Genomic DNA, 18,421 nt, shown 5'->3' on the forward strand with positions numbered 1-18,421 from the left:
GCCCAGTCGCTCCGCGGCATGTGGGATCTTCCCAGACCAGGGCTCGAACCCGTGTCCCCTGCATTGGCAGGCAGATTCTCAACCACTGCGCCACCAGGGAAGCCCTTCACTGGAGGTTTTAAAACACGACTCCAAAATCTCCTTGAATGTGGACCAACAGAATATAAGGGAAGTGACACTGCTGGTTTCTGACCCAAACCTTCCTGTCTCTGGATGCTCACTCTTGATACCCAGCCATCAAACCAAAGAGTGAGCTCAAGTAGCCTGTGGAGTGGAACTGAGGGCCATGGCTGAGCTTTCAGCTGACAGCCAGCACCATCCTGCCAGCCATCTCAGTGAGCCACTTTGAAAGTGGACTCTCCAGTCCCCAGTGGAGCAGCCCCACCTGACATAACATGGAACACAGATGAGCTGATCTCACTGATCCCTGCCCAAAGTGCAGATTTAAGGGCAAAATAAATGATTGTTACTTTTAACCACTAAGTTTTGGGGTGGTTTGTTATGCAGCAATAAATAACTGATTGAGTCACCCAACCTCACTCCCAGTCAAACTACTAGTTTTGCACCTCGGCCACCAGAATTATGCCTCCTTGCTTTTCCTCTTAAACAGCCTTTTTGAACTTGTCCTACAACTTTGAGACACATCATCGATGTGTTGTAGGATTGGAAGAACTTCCTAACAGAAGAAAATACAGCTCTAGAATCTAGAGTTACCGAGGACCCTAAAATTAAAAGCAAAGTAGAGTCAAGTTGAGTTTTAAAGTTAATATGATTTTACCCTATTAAAATACTGCAAGAATTATATTGTTAGCACATAAGAGAACATGGCACAAAGTGATGGTGAATGCTTGTTTTAAAAGATAATTTAAGGGACTATCTTGAGTCTGGAAATGAACTTAAAAGGTTTTCCATTCTAACACAAATACTGCCAAAAAGTTTTTCTTTTTAATATGAGAAATGCATGTTTATTCATCTACTACTTTACTAGTAATCTAGATTGGCCCGTTAAGACTCACAGAGCTGGTTGGAAACTCAGATCTATGCCCTTTTACTATTCTCCGAGTCCCATTTCTTCTCTTAGCCATAATCTGACTGAATAAACATGAATTTTCCTTATTTTATCCTGAAACTCATCCCCAATTTTATTTTCTGCTAGAGGAAATCTGTCCTTCATAGTGTGGTAAACTAGCCACAGTGAGCTGCTCTTGTTTTCCTAGAGGGTGAAAATGGGAGCTTATCCCTTCCTTCCCACCTTTCCTCCCCTATGAAAGGAGAGTGGATGAAACTCTTACCTTTTGTTTTTAAGTAGAAGGCAGAGACATAAACTGTATGTCAGAACTGCAAATACACGTAGTAACTAACAGCAGTCTTGAAAGCATCTGGCCTTGTTTCAGCATATGCTGAAACAAGTAGCGTCTAGCCATCCCGACTGCATGACTGGTCAGCAATTTCCAGCACTTGCAGACACTGCCAAGTGATTTCACATCCCTTATCTCACGTGATTGCCACAACCACCTAGAAAGGCAGAGCACGGAAACAAAACGAGACACAGACAAGGCACGCTACAGAGCCACTAACGCTCAGAGGTTGGATTTGAACCAAGATCGTCAAAGCTTCAATTCTTTCTCTGCCGTCAATACCCCCGGAGCTGGGCCCTGGTCCTGAAGCTGAGCACTCGAAGCGCGCACACCTGCGCCGGAGCAGGACGAGCCAGCCAATGAGGAAACCGCATCCAGGAGGCGGGACGGAGAAGCTGCCAATGACAGAGCCTGCCCCCAGAGAGATGCGGCTAATGAGAGCCTCCTGCCGGAGAGGGAAGGCTGCTTGTCCAATGAGAGGCTGCGACCAGCGAGGCTGGAAGACGGAACAGCCAGTGGGGCGCCGGGGCGGGGCGGGGAGCCCAGCGCCAACCCGCGACTGCCCGAGCCCCGGCGTGCTGCCTCAGTCGCTGCCCGCCATGGCCCGCGCTGCCAGGCTCTTCGCCGCGCTGGCCGCCCTCCTCGCCGCCGCCGCTACAGGCGATGCCCGGCCCAGCAAAATCGGTGCGGGAAGGACCGGGTGGGGTGCTGATCTGGGGAGGGCTGCGAGGGAAAAGTGTTGTGAGCCGGGAGCCTCTGGATGGGGGAAGGGGAAGGCAGCTGGGCGAGGGAGGGGTCCTCGGGAGAGGAGCTGGGTGGAGAAGAGCCGAGGCACTGCGACTGGGCGAGGAAGGGGACCGCAGTAGGCAAGGTGCTGATGGGGAGGGAGGCGTGGGCTTGTGACCAGGGCTACCTGGGGCGGAAAAGAGGCTTGGGGCAGGACTGGTCACCGATCTTACCGGAAGGTCCAGGGACACTGAGCATCTGCCGTGGATCTGGCTCTTTGCCAGGTGCCCCCAGGACAGAGATTCTAGCCTCTCTGGTTGACGTCATTCACACAGGTTTATTGAGGGTTGTCTGTGTAGCAGGCACAGTGCTCCACGGTTCCTGTGTGGAGGAGAAGAGACTGCACAATACAAGGAAGTTAGTACTAAGGCTGAGAAAGCACTGTGAATACAGAGGAGGGGCACTTCACCCCAGTCTTTGTGGGCTCTGGGAGGGCTTCCTAGAAGTAACATCTAAGCCAAAACCTCATGGAGGGTAGGAGGCAGTTCTAGGGGAGACAGAACCCATGGTAAGTCCTCTGGGGATAGATTTGCTGAATGACGAAGTGGGGGATTTTTAACAGCAGTCTTCTTACTTATTTGCTTTCTTTTGAAATTTTCAAACATAGACCAAAGTTGAATGAATTGTACAGTGATCACCTGTATACCCAGCACCTAGATTCTGCCGTTAAGAAACTGCTACTATATTTGCTTTATCACATACCTATCACATGTGCATTAATCCATCTTACATTTTAATGCATTTCAAAATAAATTGCAGACATCAGGACATTTTGCTAAGTACTTCATCATGTATATAATTGACTAGAATTTCATATTTGTTTACACTTTTTTCCTCTTAACATTTGTCATTTTAACTCTACATGAATGAAAGGTTTTCAAGTCCCTCGTATATAAAATTCCCATAGGCAGAGATGCTGGGCTTCTGGTGTGAAGGAGAAGGAGTCCCTAATCCACTAGGCTGCCCTCTGTGCACTCTAGGTGGCAGGGAGGGATGCCCCATGGGAGCACCACAGACTTAACAGGGCCAGTGCAGTGCTAAGGTTTGGATTACCAAACCACAGCTCAGGCCATAAAGGGTTAAGACAGGCTGAAGCGTGCCAGAAATCAGTTTGGGACTGAACATTTAGGGTTTTCAGAGGAAAGAGAATCCTGAGGGCTGGAGTGGCCAGAGAAGGCCTAATGGAGGAGGTGGATTTGGAACCAGGGTTTGAAGGATGGGGAAGAATTAGGCAGCCAATGTCTTGAGATGCAGGGCCTCCCCCATCTCTTGGGAAAGGGCAGCAGAGCAGGACATTTCCCACTGACCAGTGAAGAAGGGGCAGGGCCTCCTCACAGCTCTACCATTTCTGGCAACGCAGAACTTGCTACCTTCCTCATTCCAGCCAGCCCTACCCACCTCACCCCAGGCATCATCAAGGCAGGATACCTGGCAATGCCATGCTGCCCTGTAGCTTTCCTGATTTTCCTCAGTCCTCTGACAACAGCCTCTGTCTGTCCTTGGTGGTTTGGACTCTACCCACAATGGGAACGAGGAGCTTCCTGTTAAGATGGCTTAACCCTCAGGCTGCTGCATGATCAAATCTGAACACCTCGGTGTGGCACTGCACCCTTTTTCTTTTAATTTATTTATTTTATTTATTTATTTTTGGCTGTGTTGGGTCTTCATTGCTGTGCGCGGGCTTCTCATTGCTGTGGCTTCTCTTGTTGCAGAGCACAGGCTCTAGGCGCGCGGGCTTCAGTAGTCGTGGCACACGGGCTCTAGAGCACAGGCTTAGTAGTTATGGCGCACAGGCTTAGTTGCTCCGCAGCATGTGGGATCTTCCTGGACCAGGGCTCGAACCCGTGTCCCCTGCATTGGCAGGCGTATTCTTAACCACTGCGCCACCAGGGAAGCCCACATTGGACCCTTTAAACTCCCCCGTAGTTCCACATGTGACCTGCTCATGCTGTTCTCTCTGCAGAGAATGTGTTTCTGCTCACTGGCAAAGCCTATTGTCCTCCAGGGTCGTGATCAACTTTGCTTCCCTGTGAAGCCTGGGGCCCACACCCTCAGGCAGAATTCATTGCTTCCTCAGGATTCTCTGGAATCCCGCTGTTGCACTTGGTCACACGTTGTCATTGCTAACAGTGCATGAGTCTGTCCGCCCTCTCCCCGCCTATGCTCAGGGGGACCGGAGCTCTCCCTGTTTGATTCATCCTATGTCCAGCACATCTTACCATAGACCAGAGAGTGGGTGTCAGTTTGTGGGTGTTGAATGAGCTGACTCTCAATGAGGTGAGGTCTTCTGCTTCCCTGTAGTCCTTGGGCAGCTTCCAGGCCTTGTGATAGCAGTTTCTCTGGGGAAAAAAAAAAAAAGGGTAATTTGGGGCTTGGTCGAAAATGGAAGTGGTAGGGAGCACATTGGTTTAAAAGGTTAAGGGCATTCTTGGAAGTGGCTTTGTAAACACTGAGATGAAGGAAGTAGTTTGTTCTTTCAAGATGCAAGAAATAGTGAGCTCTACTGCCTGCCAGGATCTGGGGACACAGGGACCTGCCCTCAGACCTTAACAGATCATTTGAGTATAGTGTGCCATGGACTAGGCCAGGGTAAGGAGAGTGCTGTGGGACTATGCAGGAGGGACACTTGTCTTAGGCGGGTCAGGCAAGCCAGCTAAAAACTACATATAAGGGCCACAGAGGTCAGTGAGGCAAAGGGTGACAGAGCATTTCTGACAAAGGAAGCAGTGAGGGCAAAGGCACAGGCATGAGAGAGCAAAGTCCCATGCTCCACAGCAAAAGAAGTCAAGACAAGAAGGTGGAGTGTTGCAAGGGTGAGGCAGGGAATGGAATAAGTAAATGGAGCCCAGATCATAAAGAACCTTGTATTTTTGCCTTCTTGACAGGAGCCTGTGGTCTTAGGGCCCAACATGGGTCTAGTAAGGACAAATCACACCAGCTTTATCTCATTCCCTTTTTGAGTAGGTTATAAGACTGTCAGATGAGAGGAAAGCTGTGTCTTAGATATGTGGTGGGCAAAAATTGTGGGTAGCATGGCCATCCATTTCAGTAGTTTCATAGCTGCTTTACTGTCCTCTCACTGCTATGTAATGATTACTATCTGTTTGGTCAGCGGTTCCTAGCAGCACCTCAGAGCCCTGTCCAATGAAACGCTCTTCTCAGTGACTTGGATGAGACTATTGATGGTATATGAACCAAGTTTGCAACTAACAGGAAGGCAGGAGGCGTAGTAAAGACAGTGGGTAAGACCCAAAAAGATGTCAACGAGCTGAAACTTCATAACAAGAGTTCAAAGCAGAATAGATGTCCTATACGGTGATGAGCGACCCATCACAGGGTGAATTCCAGGCTCAGCAAACACAGATGTGGAAATGACTTACGTGTCAGTTGGGAGGTTGCAATAGACCAAGGGTTGGCTGACTTCTTCGGTAAAGGGCCAGAGAGTAAATATTTTAGGCTGTGCTTACAGTCTCTGTTCCAACTATACTCAACTCTGCCTGGCATGAAAGAGCCATAGCCAATAAGCTAAAGAAAGGGCGAGGCTGCATTCCAATAAAACTTCAGCTTGCAAAAACAGGCATCTGCCTAGATTTGGCCCTAGGGCTGTAGTTTGACAACCCCTGGATTAAGGAGTGGATTCCAAATACAAATCTAACCTAATGTGCCTGTCGGTGACCAGGTTTTCACCAATTCGCAGTGAAATAAAACTAGGGACAATGTAAAGAGTCTGTATAAAACTAAACTTATACTTTTAAAATAAGCATCCTGAATTTTGAGATTCTTTCCTGTTCCTTTGCTGCTAACTTGTCTTTTTCTTTATAAAATAAGGGTTATAGTAGGTGGCAGTGTTCAGGTTGACCTTTGCTGTTTATTAATAGCTTTACTAAGAACGAGTCTGCAGATTTCCTTTTTGAGATGTTAAAAGCCTATGAGATGCAAATACCTGGGAACCACCGGCCCAGGAGGCTGAGAAGGCGTGACCCGCAGTCTCACGCCCATGCTCTGTCTCTCCCCACGCCTGCCTCCCGGGCCTGCTGACAGCCGTGGTTGGAGCCGGAATCGGGGGCTCTGCCGTGGCCCATTTCCTCCAACAGCACTTCGGCCCCCGGGTGCAGATCGACGTGTTTGAGAAGGGGACCGTGGGCGGCCGCCTGGCCACCATCTCGGTCAACAAGCAGCACTACGAGAGTGGCGCCGCCTCCTTCCACTCCCTGAGCCTCCACATGCAGGGCTTCGTCAAGCAGCTGGGTGAGTGCGCTGTCCTGGGGCTGGCGGCAGCCGTCGGGCCCTTCCCAGATTACCCTGATGGTCAAGTCCGGAAGGTCATATAGCCCAATCTCCTCGTTTTACAGATGGAGCAGCTGAGACCAGAGAGGGGAAGGAACTTGCCTGAGGTTACACAGTGAGTTAGTTGCAGAGCCGGGATTAGAACTCAGGTTTGACCTCCCCCCCAGGCCAGTTTCTTTCCCTTTCAATTTGCTGCTTCTCAATAATCATAATCATAATGGCTTCCACATGGTGTGTGCTTGCCAAGTACCTGGCATCCTTCTAGGTGATACATAAGCATTACCTCCAATCCTCCCTACCAGCCTGCAAGATGGGTGTTGTATCTCCTCCCAAGGAAACTGAGGCTCAGAAAGCATATACACCTCAGCTAAGTCCCTGCAGCTAGTAAGTGAGAGAACTGAGATTCAGCCCCAGCAGCATCTATCAAAACCACAAATACGGGGCTTCCCTGGTGGCGCAGTGGTTAAGAGTCCACCTGCCAATGCAGGGGACACGGGTTCGATCCCTGGTCTGGGAAGATCCCACATGCCGCGGAGCAGCTAAGCCCGTGCGCCACAACTACTGAGCCTGCGCGCTAGAGCCCACGAGCCACAACTACTGAAGCCCGCGCGCCTAGAGCCCATGCTCTGCCACAAGAGAAGCCACCGCAATGAGAAGCCCGCACACCGCAACGAAGAATAGCCTCTACTCGCTGCAACTAGAGAAAAGCCCCCGCGCCGCAACTAGAGAAGGCCCAAGCACAGTAACAAAGACCCAACTCAGCCAAAAATTAATTAATTAATTAGTTAAGTTTAAAAAAAACCCAAATACATGTACGGTTGGATGCAGAAATTCCATTTCTCAGAAGTGATCCTGTAGGTGTACCCGCAGATGTTCAGAGTGGCAGGCACACAAGGTTGTTCATTACAGCATTGTAATAGCAAAAAGTTGAAAATATCCCACCTGCCCACCCACTGGGATCTGAGATTAAACAAAGTATTGTTTAAGTACACAGCCGACTGCTCAGCAGCCAGAGTGAGGAAGTCCTGTAGGCCCAGGTAGAGAACAGTCTCCAAGACACATATGTCAATAAGGTGCAGACCAGTGTATATAGTATGTGGGGTGAGGGGAGGGATAACTCAGAGATATGTACACATTTATAAGTGTTTGCACAAAATATCTCTAGAAGGATGCTGAAGGAATATACTTACTGGTTGCCTCTGGGTAGGGGAAATTCGTGGCTTTGGGACAGGAATAGGAGGGAAAGAAATAAAAACCCTTGACTTAAGGCAGGTCCTATAATCACTCAGCCTCACTTTCCACATCTTTACCTGGGGGTGCTAACACCTGTTCTGCCTCTCCCGAGGCTGTGAGAAGATGAAGTGAGATACGAAGACCCAGTGCTCTGTAAGTTGTAGAGTGCAGGCAGTTGCCAGGAGCTGTGATTCCTTCCATGTGGTCTTGGTGCCCAGGGCTGCCATCTCAGAGCAGGCCCGGTTGGCTGTCAGCCCCTGGACGGTCCAGAATGACGTCTGAATTTCCCTCACTCGTGGCTGAGTGGACCCCTGTTGGAAAAAAATGTAAAATGGTACATTAGTTTAATTTTCATTTATTTGTTGACTAGCCAGGCCAGACATCTCCCCAGTGTATTGTATACTGTTCTTAAACAAGCAGCACAGATGCACAAACCATAGTGTTCGTATTCCCTTTAATGGAGCCGATCCACGTGCATCCTTCAGGACGGCCCCTGAATTTAAGCTTCAGGCATTGCTAGGTTCCCCCGGGGCGGGGGGTCCTCCGAAGGGGACCTGAGGGCCTCCTCCTTGTCTCCTCAGGGCTGCGGCACCGGCGCGAAGTGGGAGGGAGGAGCGCCATCTTCAACGGAGAGGACTTTGTGCTGGAGGAGACTGACTGGTACCTGCTGAACCTCTTCCGCCTCTGGTGGCACTACGGCATCAGCTTCCTGAGACTGCAGATGTGGGTGGAGGAGGTCATGGAGAAGTTCATGAGGTAGGGCTGGGTGGAGCGTGGGGAGGGCATTCTAGAAGGAGAGAGGAAGAGAGGTGCCGGAGGAACCAACGTGACTGTACACTGTCCAAAAGGAAAAGGTACTTGCTGGGTGTGAGAATTCCGCCCAGGCTCCAAGCACGCCTGGCATCGGCAAGGTGCTTGCTTAGCGCAGCGGTAGTTGGTCTCTCGCGTTGTCACACTGGCATCCTCTTTCCCTCAGCTAAACTGGTAAATAAAAGCATGGGTTGCAAACTCAGCCACCTTCAAGGGCCCACCTGGGGTATGAATAAGTGAAGCAGTTGGGTGGAAGGGAAGGCTAAGGAGTGAGGGGCCCTGAAGAGCCAGGCCCCCCTCTGAAGGGGCGGCCGCTCTCTGCTCGAGCTACTGGTGGCCATGGGGGAATGCCATCTTCCAGTGTTTCAGAAGAAGCTGGAAATCCAGTTATATGTGAAATCTCCCAGTTTTTCAGTGCGCACAACCAATTCATCTTATAAGGTAAATGAAACATACCTGTCAGCCACAAGCAGCCTGTGGGCCACCATTTACAAACTCTTCTGTCCCCCAGTCCCACCATGAACAAACAGCTTTCTTTACCACCTGTCTCCTCCTTGGTTCCTGGACCCCTCCCCATCAACTCCAAATAACGAGGACAAGTGGTCTGTTGTCACCCTGTCCATCTCTCGTAATGCACTCACTCACCAGGATGGTACCCAGCTCTCCCCCACAGTCCTTCCTGAAGGTTCTCCCTGTTTCCTGGCCCAGATGCAGAGGCTGCAGCGTCAGACACTCAGTCGTGGCCTCTAGACCTCCTTCCTGGTTTCTGGCACTTCTCTGCTCTTCCCACTCCTGTGACTATGCTTTTCATGGCACATCTTCCTTATGTTCTCCGGGTGTCCCCAAAGTCATGTCTTCACTCCTCTTTCCTCTTTCTTATATTTTTCTCCCCTGTCAATTTCATCTAAACCCCCAGGGCCAAGTTCTCCCTTTTGTGGGAGACAGCCTCTACCTGTTGGCCCCCAGTTTCCCCTTAAGTTCCAGACCCACGAACTAATCAGTTTCTAACTGCTTTGTGGACACCCCCATCTGGGTGTCATGTCCGTAACCAAACTCAACACGTTTACAGAGCAGCCCAAGCAGAGGCAACTTTTCAAAGGCCAGCCGTCCGAAAGTCCATCAGCAGATGGTTCCAGGCAAATGCCAGCCCCTGAGATTGGGGGAGTTGTGGGAGAACAAGCCATTATCGAGGGGGTGAGTGGGAGGCCTGCTGGACCGAGCCAGACAACTTTGACATAAGGCAGTTGCCATCGGGTCCGATGCGGTCCTAGAAGCCACTTCGGGCAGAGCCAAAGTTGCTGGAGAGGGGATGTGTCCATGGGGGCGGGCATAGCCCACTGCTTGGCAGTCCCAGCTGAGTGAGAAGAGGACTGTGACCTCAGGCAGGGAGTGGCTTGAGAGGTGACATGTTTGTCATTCAGCAGAGCCACGATGTGAAGCCAGGTCTGGTGGGATTCCAGAGTATTTGCCCTTCCCTCTGGGCTGTCCCTTTAAGTGAGACAGGCCGACCACAACCAGCGAATAGGCCAGAGGTACCATAACCAGCCTCCTCTCCCACCCACTGCATGGAGAGGAGGGGGCGGGTCCCTGCTGGGCCAGACCCAGCAGCAGGCGGTCAGCTGAAAGGCCTTCCTGCACAATGGCTCTGGCTCCACTTGTCTCCCAGGATCTATAAGTACCAGGCTCACGGTTATGCCTTCTCCGGTGTGGAGGAACTGCTGTACTCGCTGGGGGAGTCCGCCTTTGTCAACATGACCCAGCGCTCCGTGGCCGAGTCCCTGCTCCAGGTGGGCGTCACACAGCGCTTTATCGATGATGTCGTCTCCGCTGTCCTGCGGGCCAGCTACGGCCAGTCAGCAGCGATGCCCGCCTTTGCCGGTGAGCCTCCAGCCCTCGGCCTGCCCACCTGCCCTTCCCTGGCCCTCCCTGTAATAACCTCACATTTACCTGGCTCAGTATAGTTGCCTAACCAACACTGCCGCCTCTGATTCTGGCATCTATACTCCAAGCTGTCAGGAGATGGTATTCATCCCACTTCACAGACGGTGAAAGGGAGGCTCAGCTCTCAGGTCCTGTGTGTTTCTACCACTCCTGTTTGGATCGGTTTCAGGAGCTGTCCCGTTGAGGCCTTTGGGCCCCTGGGTATTTATCTGTTAGAGTACCGCATCTTCCCAGCTTATTACTGGGGCAGGTGGGCACATGTACCACCCACCATCCTCCAGCACAGGCCACAAATCTGCCCGAGAGTCGTCAGGGCATGTCTTCCCCAAGGCATGATGACCATTCTGGGCCTTGAAAGATGCTGTAGGATTTTGCTGGGGTGGTGGAGGGGCAGAGAGGGGCATTCGAGGTTGAGGAGCTACATGGGCACTCACTGGCCTGCTTGGCTGTGTCCTTCTCCTCTCCCCCTCCTAACATGGAAGGCCCAGGCTAGGTCCTTTGTCCTCTTCTGCTCTCAACTACTTAGCCTCCCTTGGTGAGCTCAGCCAGTCTCAAGGCTTTAAATTCCACCCACCTGACTCCCAAATATGACCTCCAGCCCAGACCTCTCTGCGAAAATGCAGGCTCATGTGTCAGCTGCCACCCTTGTGTCTACACTGGAAGGGCTAATGGGCGTCTCAGACTCAGCACGTCCAAACCTGAGCCTCTGATCTTTCCCCTCGAGCCTGCCCCTCCCAGCGTCTGCCCAGCTTGGCTGGTAATTACTCCTTTCCATTGCTCCAGCCAAAACCTTGAATCATTTCTTTCTCTCATATCCTTTATGTCATATGTCAGGAAATCCCATCTGCTTTACCTTCCACGTATACCCAGAATCTGACTGCTTCCTACCACCGCCTCGTCCTTGGTCTAAGCCACCAACATCCCTCAGCAGGATTACTGCAACTCTCCTACCATGTCTCCCACCCCCCCGCCCACCCCATGGCCCCCCAAGCTCAGTGCATCAGCCAGATGATCCTTTTAAAACAAAAGACAGATCCTGACAGGCCTGCATGTAAAACTGTAATGGCTTCTACTTTCCTTCAAGGAAAACCCAAAGTCCTTCTAGTGGCCTGCAGGGCCCTACATGGTCTAGGCCTCACCACTTCACCGCTCCCTCACCCCAAACTAGCCACTCTGGCCTCCTTGCCATGTCTCCAACGTCCCAGGCGCACTCACACCTTGAGGTTTTTGTGTGGCCATCCCTCGGCGTGGAGCATTCTTCCCTGAGACACAATCATGGTAAACTCTCGCTGTCCCATGTCTTTGTGAAGATGTTGCCTTTTCATTGAAGCTGCCCCTACCCGTCCTGCCCTGCAGGTATCATCTTCCAGCAGACTACTTGATCGACTTATTGGATCTCCTCCCACTAGAAGGCAGGCTTTCCAATGGGAACCTCTGTCTCCTTCGTTTACTGATGTATCCTTACAATAGTGCCGACCATCATAGGCACTCAGCCCATTTTTGCTGAATAAATGAATGAAAAGGTTTATAATTAACAAGCACCTCCCATATGCCCAGGATACTATTCCTCTGGCTCTTGGCACTGCTAGCTCCTTCCCACCCTTCAGGTCCTGCCTAGTTTCACCTCAGCGAGACTACCCTGCTCACTCTGCCAGTATCTTGTATGTATCCTTCAAGATATCACATACCACACAGTTCACCCATTTAAAGTGTAGGATTCAGTGGCTTTCAGTATATTCACAGAGTTGTGCCTCCATCACCACAATCAATTTTAGAACATTTTCACTGCCCCAAAATAAACCCCATACCTATAGCCATCAGTTCCCCAACATCCCCCAGCCTTCCAGCCCTAGGCAACCACGAATCTACTCTGTGTTGCTCTGGATTTGCCCATTCTGGGCAGTCTGTGTAAACAGAATCATACAATCTGTGGTCTTTTATAGTGGCTCTTGCACTGAGCCTAATGTTTTTACTTCACAACATTGTGAATTTTGTTGCAGTTATTTGTGTGTGTCGTCTCTCCGTGCCCAGGGTTGGGAGGAGTCTTGGCCTGGGAGAGAGGCCCCGGTAGGACGGTGCTGGACTCTCCAGCCCACTGCCCAGTGGTTCTGAGAACCCACTGGCCGCCCTCCCTCCCCCTTTGCCCAGGAGCCATGTCGCTAGCTGGGGCCCAAGGCAGCCTGTGGTCTGTGGAGGGAGGCAACAAGCTGGTTTGTTCCGGTCTGCTGAAGCTCACCAAGGCCAACGTGATCCACGCCACGGTCACCACTGTGACCCTGCAGCAAACAGGTGAGTAGACAGAGCAGGGGCCATGTCCACTCCATTCCTAAACAGTGAACACTTCCACCTCCTCTGTCCCTAAAGCCCTGGTTTATGACCTGCCGGGGAGTGGTTCCCAGCACTGCCGAGTGACACCAGAGGGCACTGTTGCCCCGATTCAAATGTCAGAGCCAGAAAGCAGAGACTTGCATTAATCTAGTCCCATTCATTTGACCACTGAGGACTCTGAGCCACAGCCTTGCCCACGTTCCCCCAGCTAGTCAGAGGCAGAGCCAGAGAAAGAGCTCGGGTTTCCTGACTCCAGTCCAGGGCTCGCCCTGCAGCCACACCAGCGCGGAAAGACTGGGACCCAGCAGCTGGAAGGCCCAGCTGCACCCACGGAGGGTCTCGTCCCCTCAGTGCAGGGCCCCAGATGGCAGGTAAGTGGGGAGAAGCTGAGAAAGAAGCGGGCTTTTGTGCTCTCTTCCCTCTCCTTCTAGAGGGGAAACCCTTGTACCATGTCAAGTATGAGAATGAGGTGGGCACAGGCTCTGACTACTACGACATAGTGGTCATCGCCACCCCCCTGCACCTGGACAACAGCAGTACCATCACCTTTGAAGGCTTCGACCCGCCCATCGATGTCGTCCAGGGCTCCTTCCAGCCCACCGTCGTCTCCTTGGTCCATGGCTACCTCAACTCTTCCTACTTCGGCTTCCCCGACCCTAAGCTTTTCCCCTTTGCCAGCATCCTCACCACAGACTTCCCCAGCTTCTTCTGCGCCCTGGACAACATGTGTCCCGTCAACGTCTCGGCCAGCTTCCGGCGGAAGCAGCCTCAGGAGGCCGCCGTCTGGCGAGTCCAGTCCCCCCAGCCCCTCCTTCGCTCCCAGCTGAAGACCCTCTTTCGCTCCTACTACTCAGTGCAGACAGCCGAGTGGCAGGCCCACCCCGTCCACGGCCCCCACAGCCCCCTCCCGCGGTTCGTGCTGCATGACCAGCTCTTCCACCTCAACGCCCTGGAGTGGGCGGCCAGCTCCGTGGAGGTGACGGCAGTGGCTGCCAAGAATGTGGCCCTGCTGGCTTTCAACCGCTGGTACCAGGACCTAGACAAGATTGACCAAAAGGATTTGATGCACAAGGTAAAGACTGAACTGTGAGGGCTCCCGGGAGAGCTGGAAACGTCCAGCCCCCGCTCAAGACGGATTCCCCCCCCCGCAGCGGCCAAGGTTTTACAAGCCACACTCACCCACAGAGCCCTTCTCTGACCCCTCGTGTGTGGAGCGTCTTTTCTCTCCAGTGTGGGCCCTGGTGACCAACTCTCTGCCTCTCCATCTTAAGGATTTTCACAGTGTTGCTTCTTTTGAAGAGGGGAGAGTAAGAGAGGGGGAAGGACATTCAAGCCAATGTATTCATTTATTTATTTTTTTTAAGAAGAAATAAAAATCCATCTTAAGCTGCTTCTGACTTGGTTTTCTAACTAGGAGACAGTGATAACTATGGGAGGGAATATAAGGCAGAGAACTCTGAATCAAATTTCCTTCTTGTTTTCCCCTGCCTACTCCCAACATGTACCTGAGGCAACACCTACAATGAAACATATGTAACCAGATGGTTACAAATAGAGGGAAGATGAGAAAACATGAAACAGGATTAAAGCTCCTATTTACTGTAGGCTTGCTAGATGCAAGGTACCTAGTTAAGAACTTAATAGACACCATCCAAGCCTCTAGACAACACTGCATATTGGAGGAGATGACTGTGGTAGGATACAAGGAAGAAACGGTTACCCCAGCAGAGCTGGCAGTATAGCCCCGAGCTTCCTGGTAACCAGTGGAAAAAAGGGAAACATACCAGGCCAAAGGAAGAGGAAAGCTTTTCCTTGGCACCTGGAAGAAGTGACCATTCTGTCCCTTAAGCAAGAGTTGAGGAGTAATACCGTGGATCTATCTTATAAGAAAACAAATTCCCAGCTGGTAGAGGGCAGTCCTGCCTCACCCCCAAGCATTCATCCCAGAAGAGGATGGGGAGAAAAGAAGGTGCTGAGATGGAGTTCTTCAGAGGTTGGATGCCCAAGTCGCATCCAGACCTGCTAAATCTGGCTCAGGGGAGGGCCCAGATCCCCAGGATGACACAACATTGCCAAATGACATTGACACTGTAAATTCCCAACAGGAACAGCCCCAGCAGGCATCCAGCTAACTTCCCTCTTTTGGTAGAGATGGAGATAAAAAGTCCAAAGTGAGGAAAGAATTTGCCCAAAGTCTCTGGATGAGTTCATAGAATGGAGCTTAAATCTTGAATGTCTCCTTAAAAATTAACTGAATTCAGTATGGGGCAAAATACCCTTCAAGGAGGCAGAGGGCCAAACTGCCTCTGAAGTTGTTTTTACTATGCGGAAGTGACGGTAGTAAAAGAGATGGTGCCTTTGAAGTGCAAGTAGCGTGCACTCATTGGTCATAGGAAATATGAGGCTGACACATCAGTAAGAATGCTTTTGGTTGCAGTAGTAGAAAACCAAATTCAAACTAGCTTAAGCGATAAAAGGGTCTTACTGGTAATCGTAAAACTCCAGGCACAGGGCAGGCATTGAGCACTGTGGAATGCCAGCGTGGCCTTCACTTCTCTCATGGTCAGAGATGGCTGCCAATAGCTCCCAGGGCCAGAGGGTCTTCTCCCACGACCCCTGAAGCAAAGTCTGGGCTCTGGGCCAAATTGGGCCCCTACTGAACCAGTTCCTGTGGCCAAGTGAATGCCACATGCTGATTGGCTTAGGATTCAGCTACTGCACCAGTACCTGGGACACAGGCGATAAGATTAAACTGATTGGCTTAGAACAGTCAAGTCCCACCCCTGGGGTAGAGGTGGTCTCCAAACTCTAAGATCAGAGGGGTGGAAAGGGTGTTGGAGAGAGGTACACTGACAACCAGATTCAGGAGGGGGCTGTGCCCTCCCCTTCCTCTCAGGTCCAATGAAATCAGTATGTAATGACCTCTTACAGTATGTCATGGCCTGTGTTTGAAATAAGGGTGCTATGGGCTGTCATGGTGTAACCGATGATTGCTGGTATTGGGCCAGAGGACCAAGGCCAGTACCAGACTTGTCCCTAATAACCACCCGTCCCTCGCATCCCTAAGGATGTGTGCGCAGAAGAGGCAAACCAGGGCAGATACACTTGATCCTCAGCCTGACTGCAGTGGAGCTGGCTGGTCCTTCAGAAACTTCCTTTATCTGGGTAGGCAGGCCTGAACAGCTCAGACCAAAAGCAGGCCAAAATGCCTACGGTGCCTGCTTCCGCAAGCCCAAACCTGAGAGCTGGATCCCACCGTCTCTCTGCCTACAAGGAGAGGCCAGAGATTCCTGAAGGCAGCAGAAGGGAGCATGGGAACCAGCCGGAAGCCTTGGCCCCAGGGCCACCCTAGCCTTCTCAGACCAGGAAAGAAGCCCCCAAGGGCCCACAGCTCTCTGGGAGAAGACAGAGCATTTGCAAAGACAGAGAGAGCCCTATAATCTGCCAAACAAAACAGGAAAAGAGACCACACCACCTCAGTAGTCCCGGGTGCAACACAGTAGACTTTTAACACTTCACCCCTAGACTCCAACCCCTAGAGCAGGTGACCCAAGCAAAATTTCAGCACTTTGTGGGGAGGAGGCCTGTGGAGGGTAGAGTTTGAGGTGGGTGAGGAATAGTGAGGGAGAGAGGAATGCCTTGCTCCTGACCCACCTTTGAAGGAGCCACAGGGGAAGCTAAGGGCAGAGCGTGGGCTCCCTCTAGAGGCTTCTGTGCATGCATGCATTCATTCATTCACCAAGCCCTGCACCCCTATTTTGCACCGGGCACTTGCTCGGTGTTGGACATGCAACGCTGAAGGAGTTAAATGAGGCCTCTGTTCTCACGGAGTGGGAGGTTCTCACCAGACAGTGGAAAACATGAAACCCACTTAGAGCAAAGGAGGTTCTGGGGTAGTGTAGACCTGCCTCTCCAAAGGTCCTGAACTCCCCACTGCTGCCTTTAAACCACGGAACTGGGAAGGGCCAGCTGCCAGCCCAAGCTCACTAGGCCAAACTCCTAAGTCACAGAATAGTAAAACCAGAAAAGACACTGGAGATCCCTAAGTCCCACCTGCTCGTTTCACAGATGAGAAAACCGAAGCCCAGAAAGAGGAAAAGGCAACATCCGTATAAAACTAACTGGCATTTGTGGAGCATCTCTGTGTGTCGGATGCTCTGGTAGGAGGAGGACAGCCAGAACCACCCAGATGAGGAGCTTCCCCACCCGATCCCTATGCCCTGGGCACCCGGGGGGCTCCCAGGCCCTTACCCCACAAAAAGGCCTTGGAGGCCATGGGTCCCTTGTGTGCAGCTGAAGTCTTAAGGCCTGGAGAGCAGGCTGCAGGGGCCTCAGAGAAGAGCAACCCCCCAGGGAGGAGAAGCGGCTGCTGAAGGCATCCGCACGCGCTGGCACATGAAGTCTATTTTCCATGTGTCTGGAACCAGGCCGAAGCTTCCTGGGGTAATTTTAACCAGTATCCACTCTAGAACAATACCAAAAAAGGTAAGTTACTTGCCAGCCCAGACAGGCACATACCTAACCACTGCCCTTTCATGAATTAGACCCTGAAAACATTCAGAACTAAAGCTGCTTTAGGCACTGAAGTTAGAGCAGCCAAGCAAAGTATTCCTATGCTGGCTGTTGGCCCTCTTATTGAAATTAACTGTAAAGTGCCAGCTATTCTTACCCTCAGAAAATAGCCTGAGCCCCTCAGCTGTCTTCAGAGAGGGAAGGTATTTTTAGCCCCTAGAACAGCTGACTTAGGATTTGCTGCAGGAGCTAGGAGGGCAGGGGAGGATTGAATTGCAAGGGGCTAATGGGAGAGGGGGTTGGAATTAGCATCCAGGGGTCAGGAGCCAGCAGGGGCTTTAGGGCAAGTCAGTCCACGCTGCCTTTTTGATCAGCAAAGGGTCTTGGTATAAGCCAGTAGTTCTCAAAGCGTGGTCCCCATTCCAGCAGCGTCAGCATCACCTGGGAACCACTGCGTTAGAAAGGCGAAGTCTCAGCCCCCGCCTCAAACCTACTGACTCAGAACCGCTGTGCGTGGGGCCCAGCAATCTGTATTTAAACAAGCCCTTTGGGGGATTCCAGTGCTAGCTATAGTTTGAGAACCACTGATACAGCAAACCATCTAACCAGATCCCCTTGTGGATAAGGCTGGATGAAAGAATGATCTGCATTAATGTTCTCAACTCTTGAGTGTTTGTTCAAAGCCAGGAGTCTCCAGCCCAGAAAGACGTACCCACATGAAAATTTAGGTGCTCGCTGGCCCCGGTTAAAAACCCCTGCTCTTTGGCAACCTGGAGGCTCTTCTCTGGATCTAAGTGTGACATGCAGAGAATCTGAGTTGAAAGAGACTATGTACATCATCGACTCTACCCAAAGGAGGAAACTGCTCCGAAATACTCTTGAGAGGCTTAGCCTTAGCTGGACCCTTCCAGAGACAGGGAGCTCACTGCTTCTAAAGGGACTCTTTGCAATGGCCCTTGACTTAACTGGGGAGAATCAACTCTTGTTCATTCCTAGATAGGTTTATACCAACCAAGCTCCAATAACGTGGCTGAAATATAGGCTTATAAACCCAAATTAAAGAAAGTAACTGTCCTAAATGGTAGACATGAATGCAATATCTTTGTAATAACCCATCTCAGCGCTGGAGAATACTGGGTGATGGAAAAATCCTCCTTCACATTGAT

The 18,421-nt window shown here is 51.3% G+C and overlaps 1 protein-coding gene across 1 annotated transcript; it reads left to right on the forward strand.

Moving 5' to 3' along the window:
- Window positions 1-1,553: 1,553 nt before the first annotated feature.
- On the forward strand, window positions 1,554-14,131 carry PCYOX1L (prenylcysteine oxidase 1 like). Its single transcript, XM_036848296.1, has 6 exons — window positions 1,554-2,042; window positions 6,186-6,392; window positions 8,246-8,420; window positions 10,141-10,352; window positions 12,564-12,704; window positions 13,175-14,131. Exons 1-6 carry the CDS (start codon window positions 1,718-1,720, stop codon window positions 13,831-13,833), a joined length of 1,719 nt encoding a protein of 572 aa, XP_036704191.1. The 5' UTR covers window positions 1,554-1,717; the 3' UTR covers window positions 13,834-14,131.
- The last annotated feature ends 4,290 nt before the right edge of the window (window positions 14,132-18,421 follow it).

The sequence above is a fragment of the Balaenoptera musculus genome, chromosome 3, assembly GCF_009873245.2.
Source record: "Balaenoptera musculus isolate JJ_BM4_2016_0621 chromosome 3, mBalMus1.pri.v3, whole genome shotgun sequence".
Taxonomy (NCBI): Eukaryota; Metazoa; Chordata; class Mammalia; order Artiodactyla; family Balaenopteridae; genus Balaenoptera; species Balaenoptera musculus.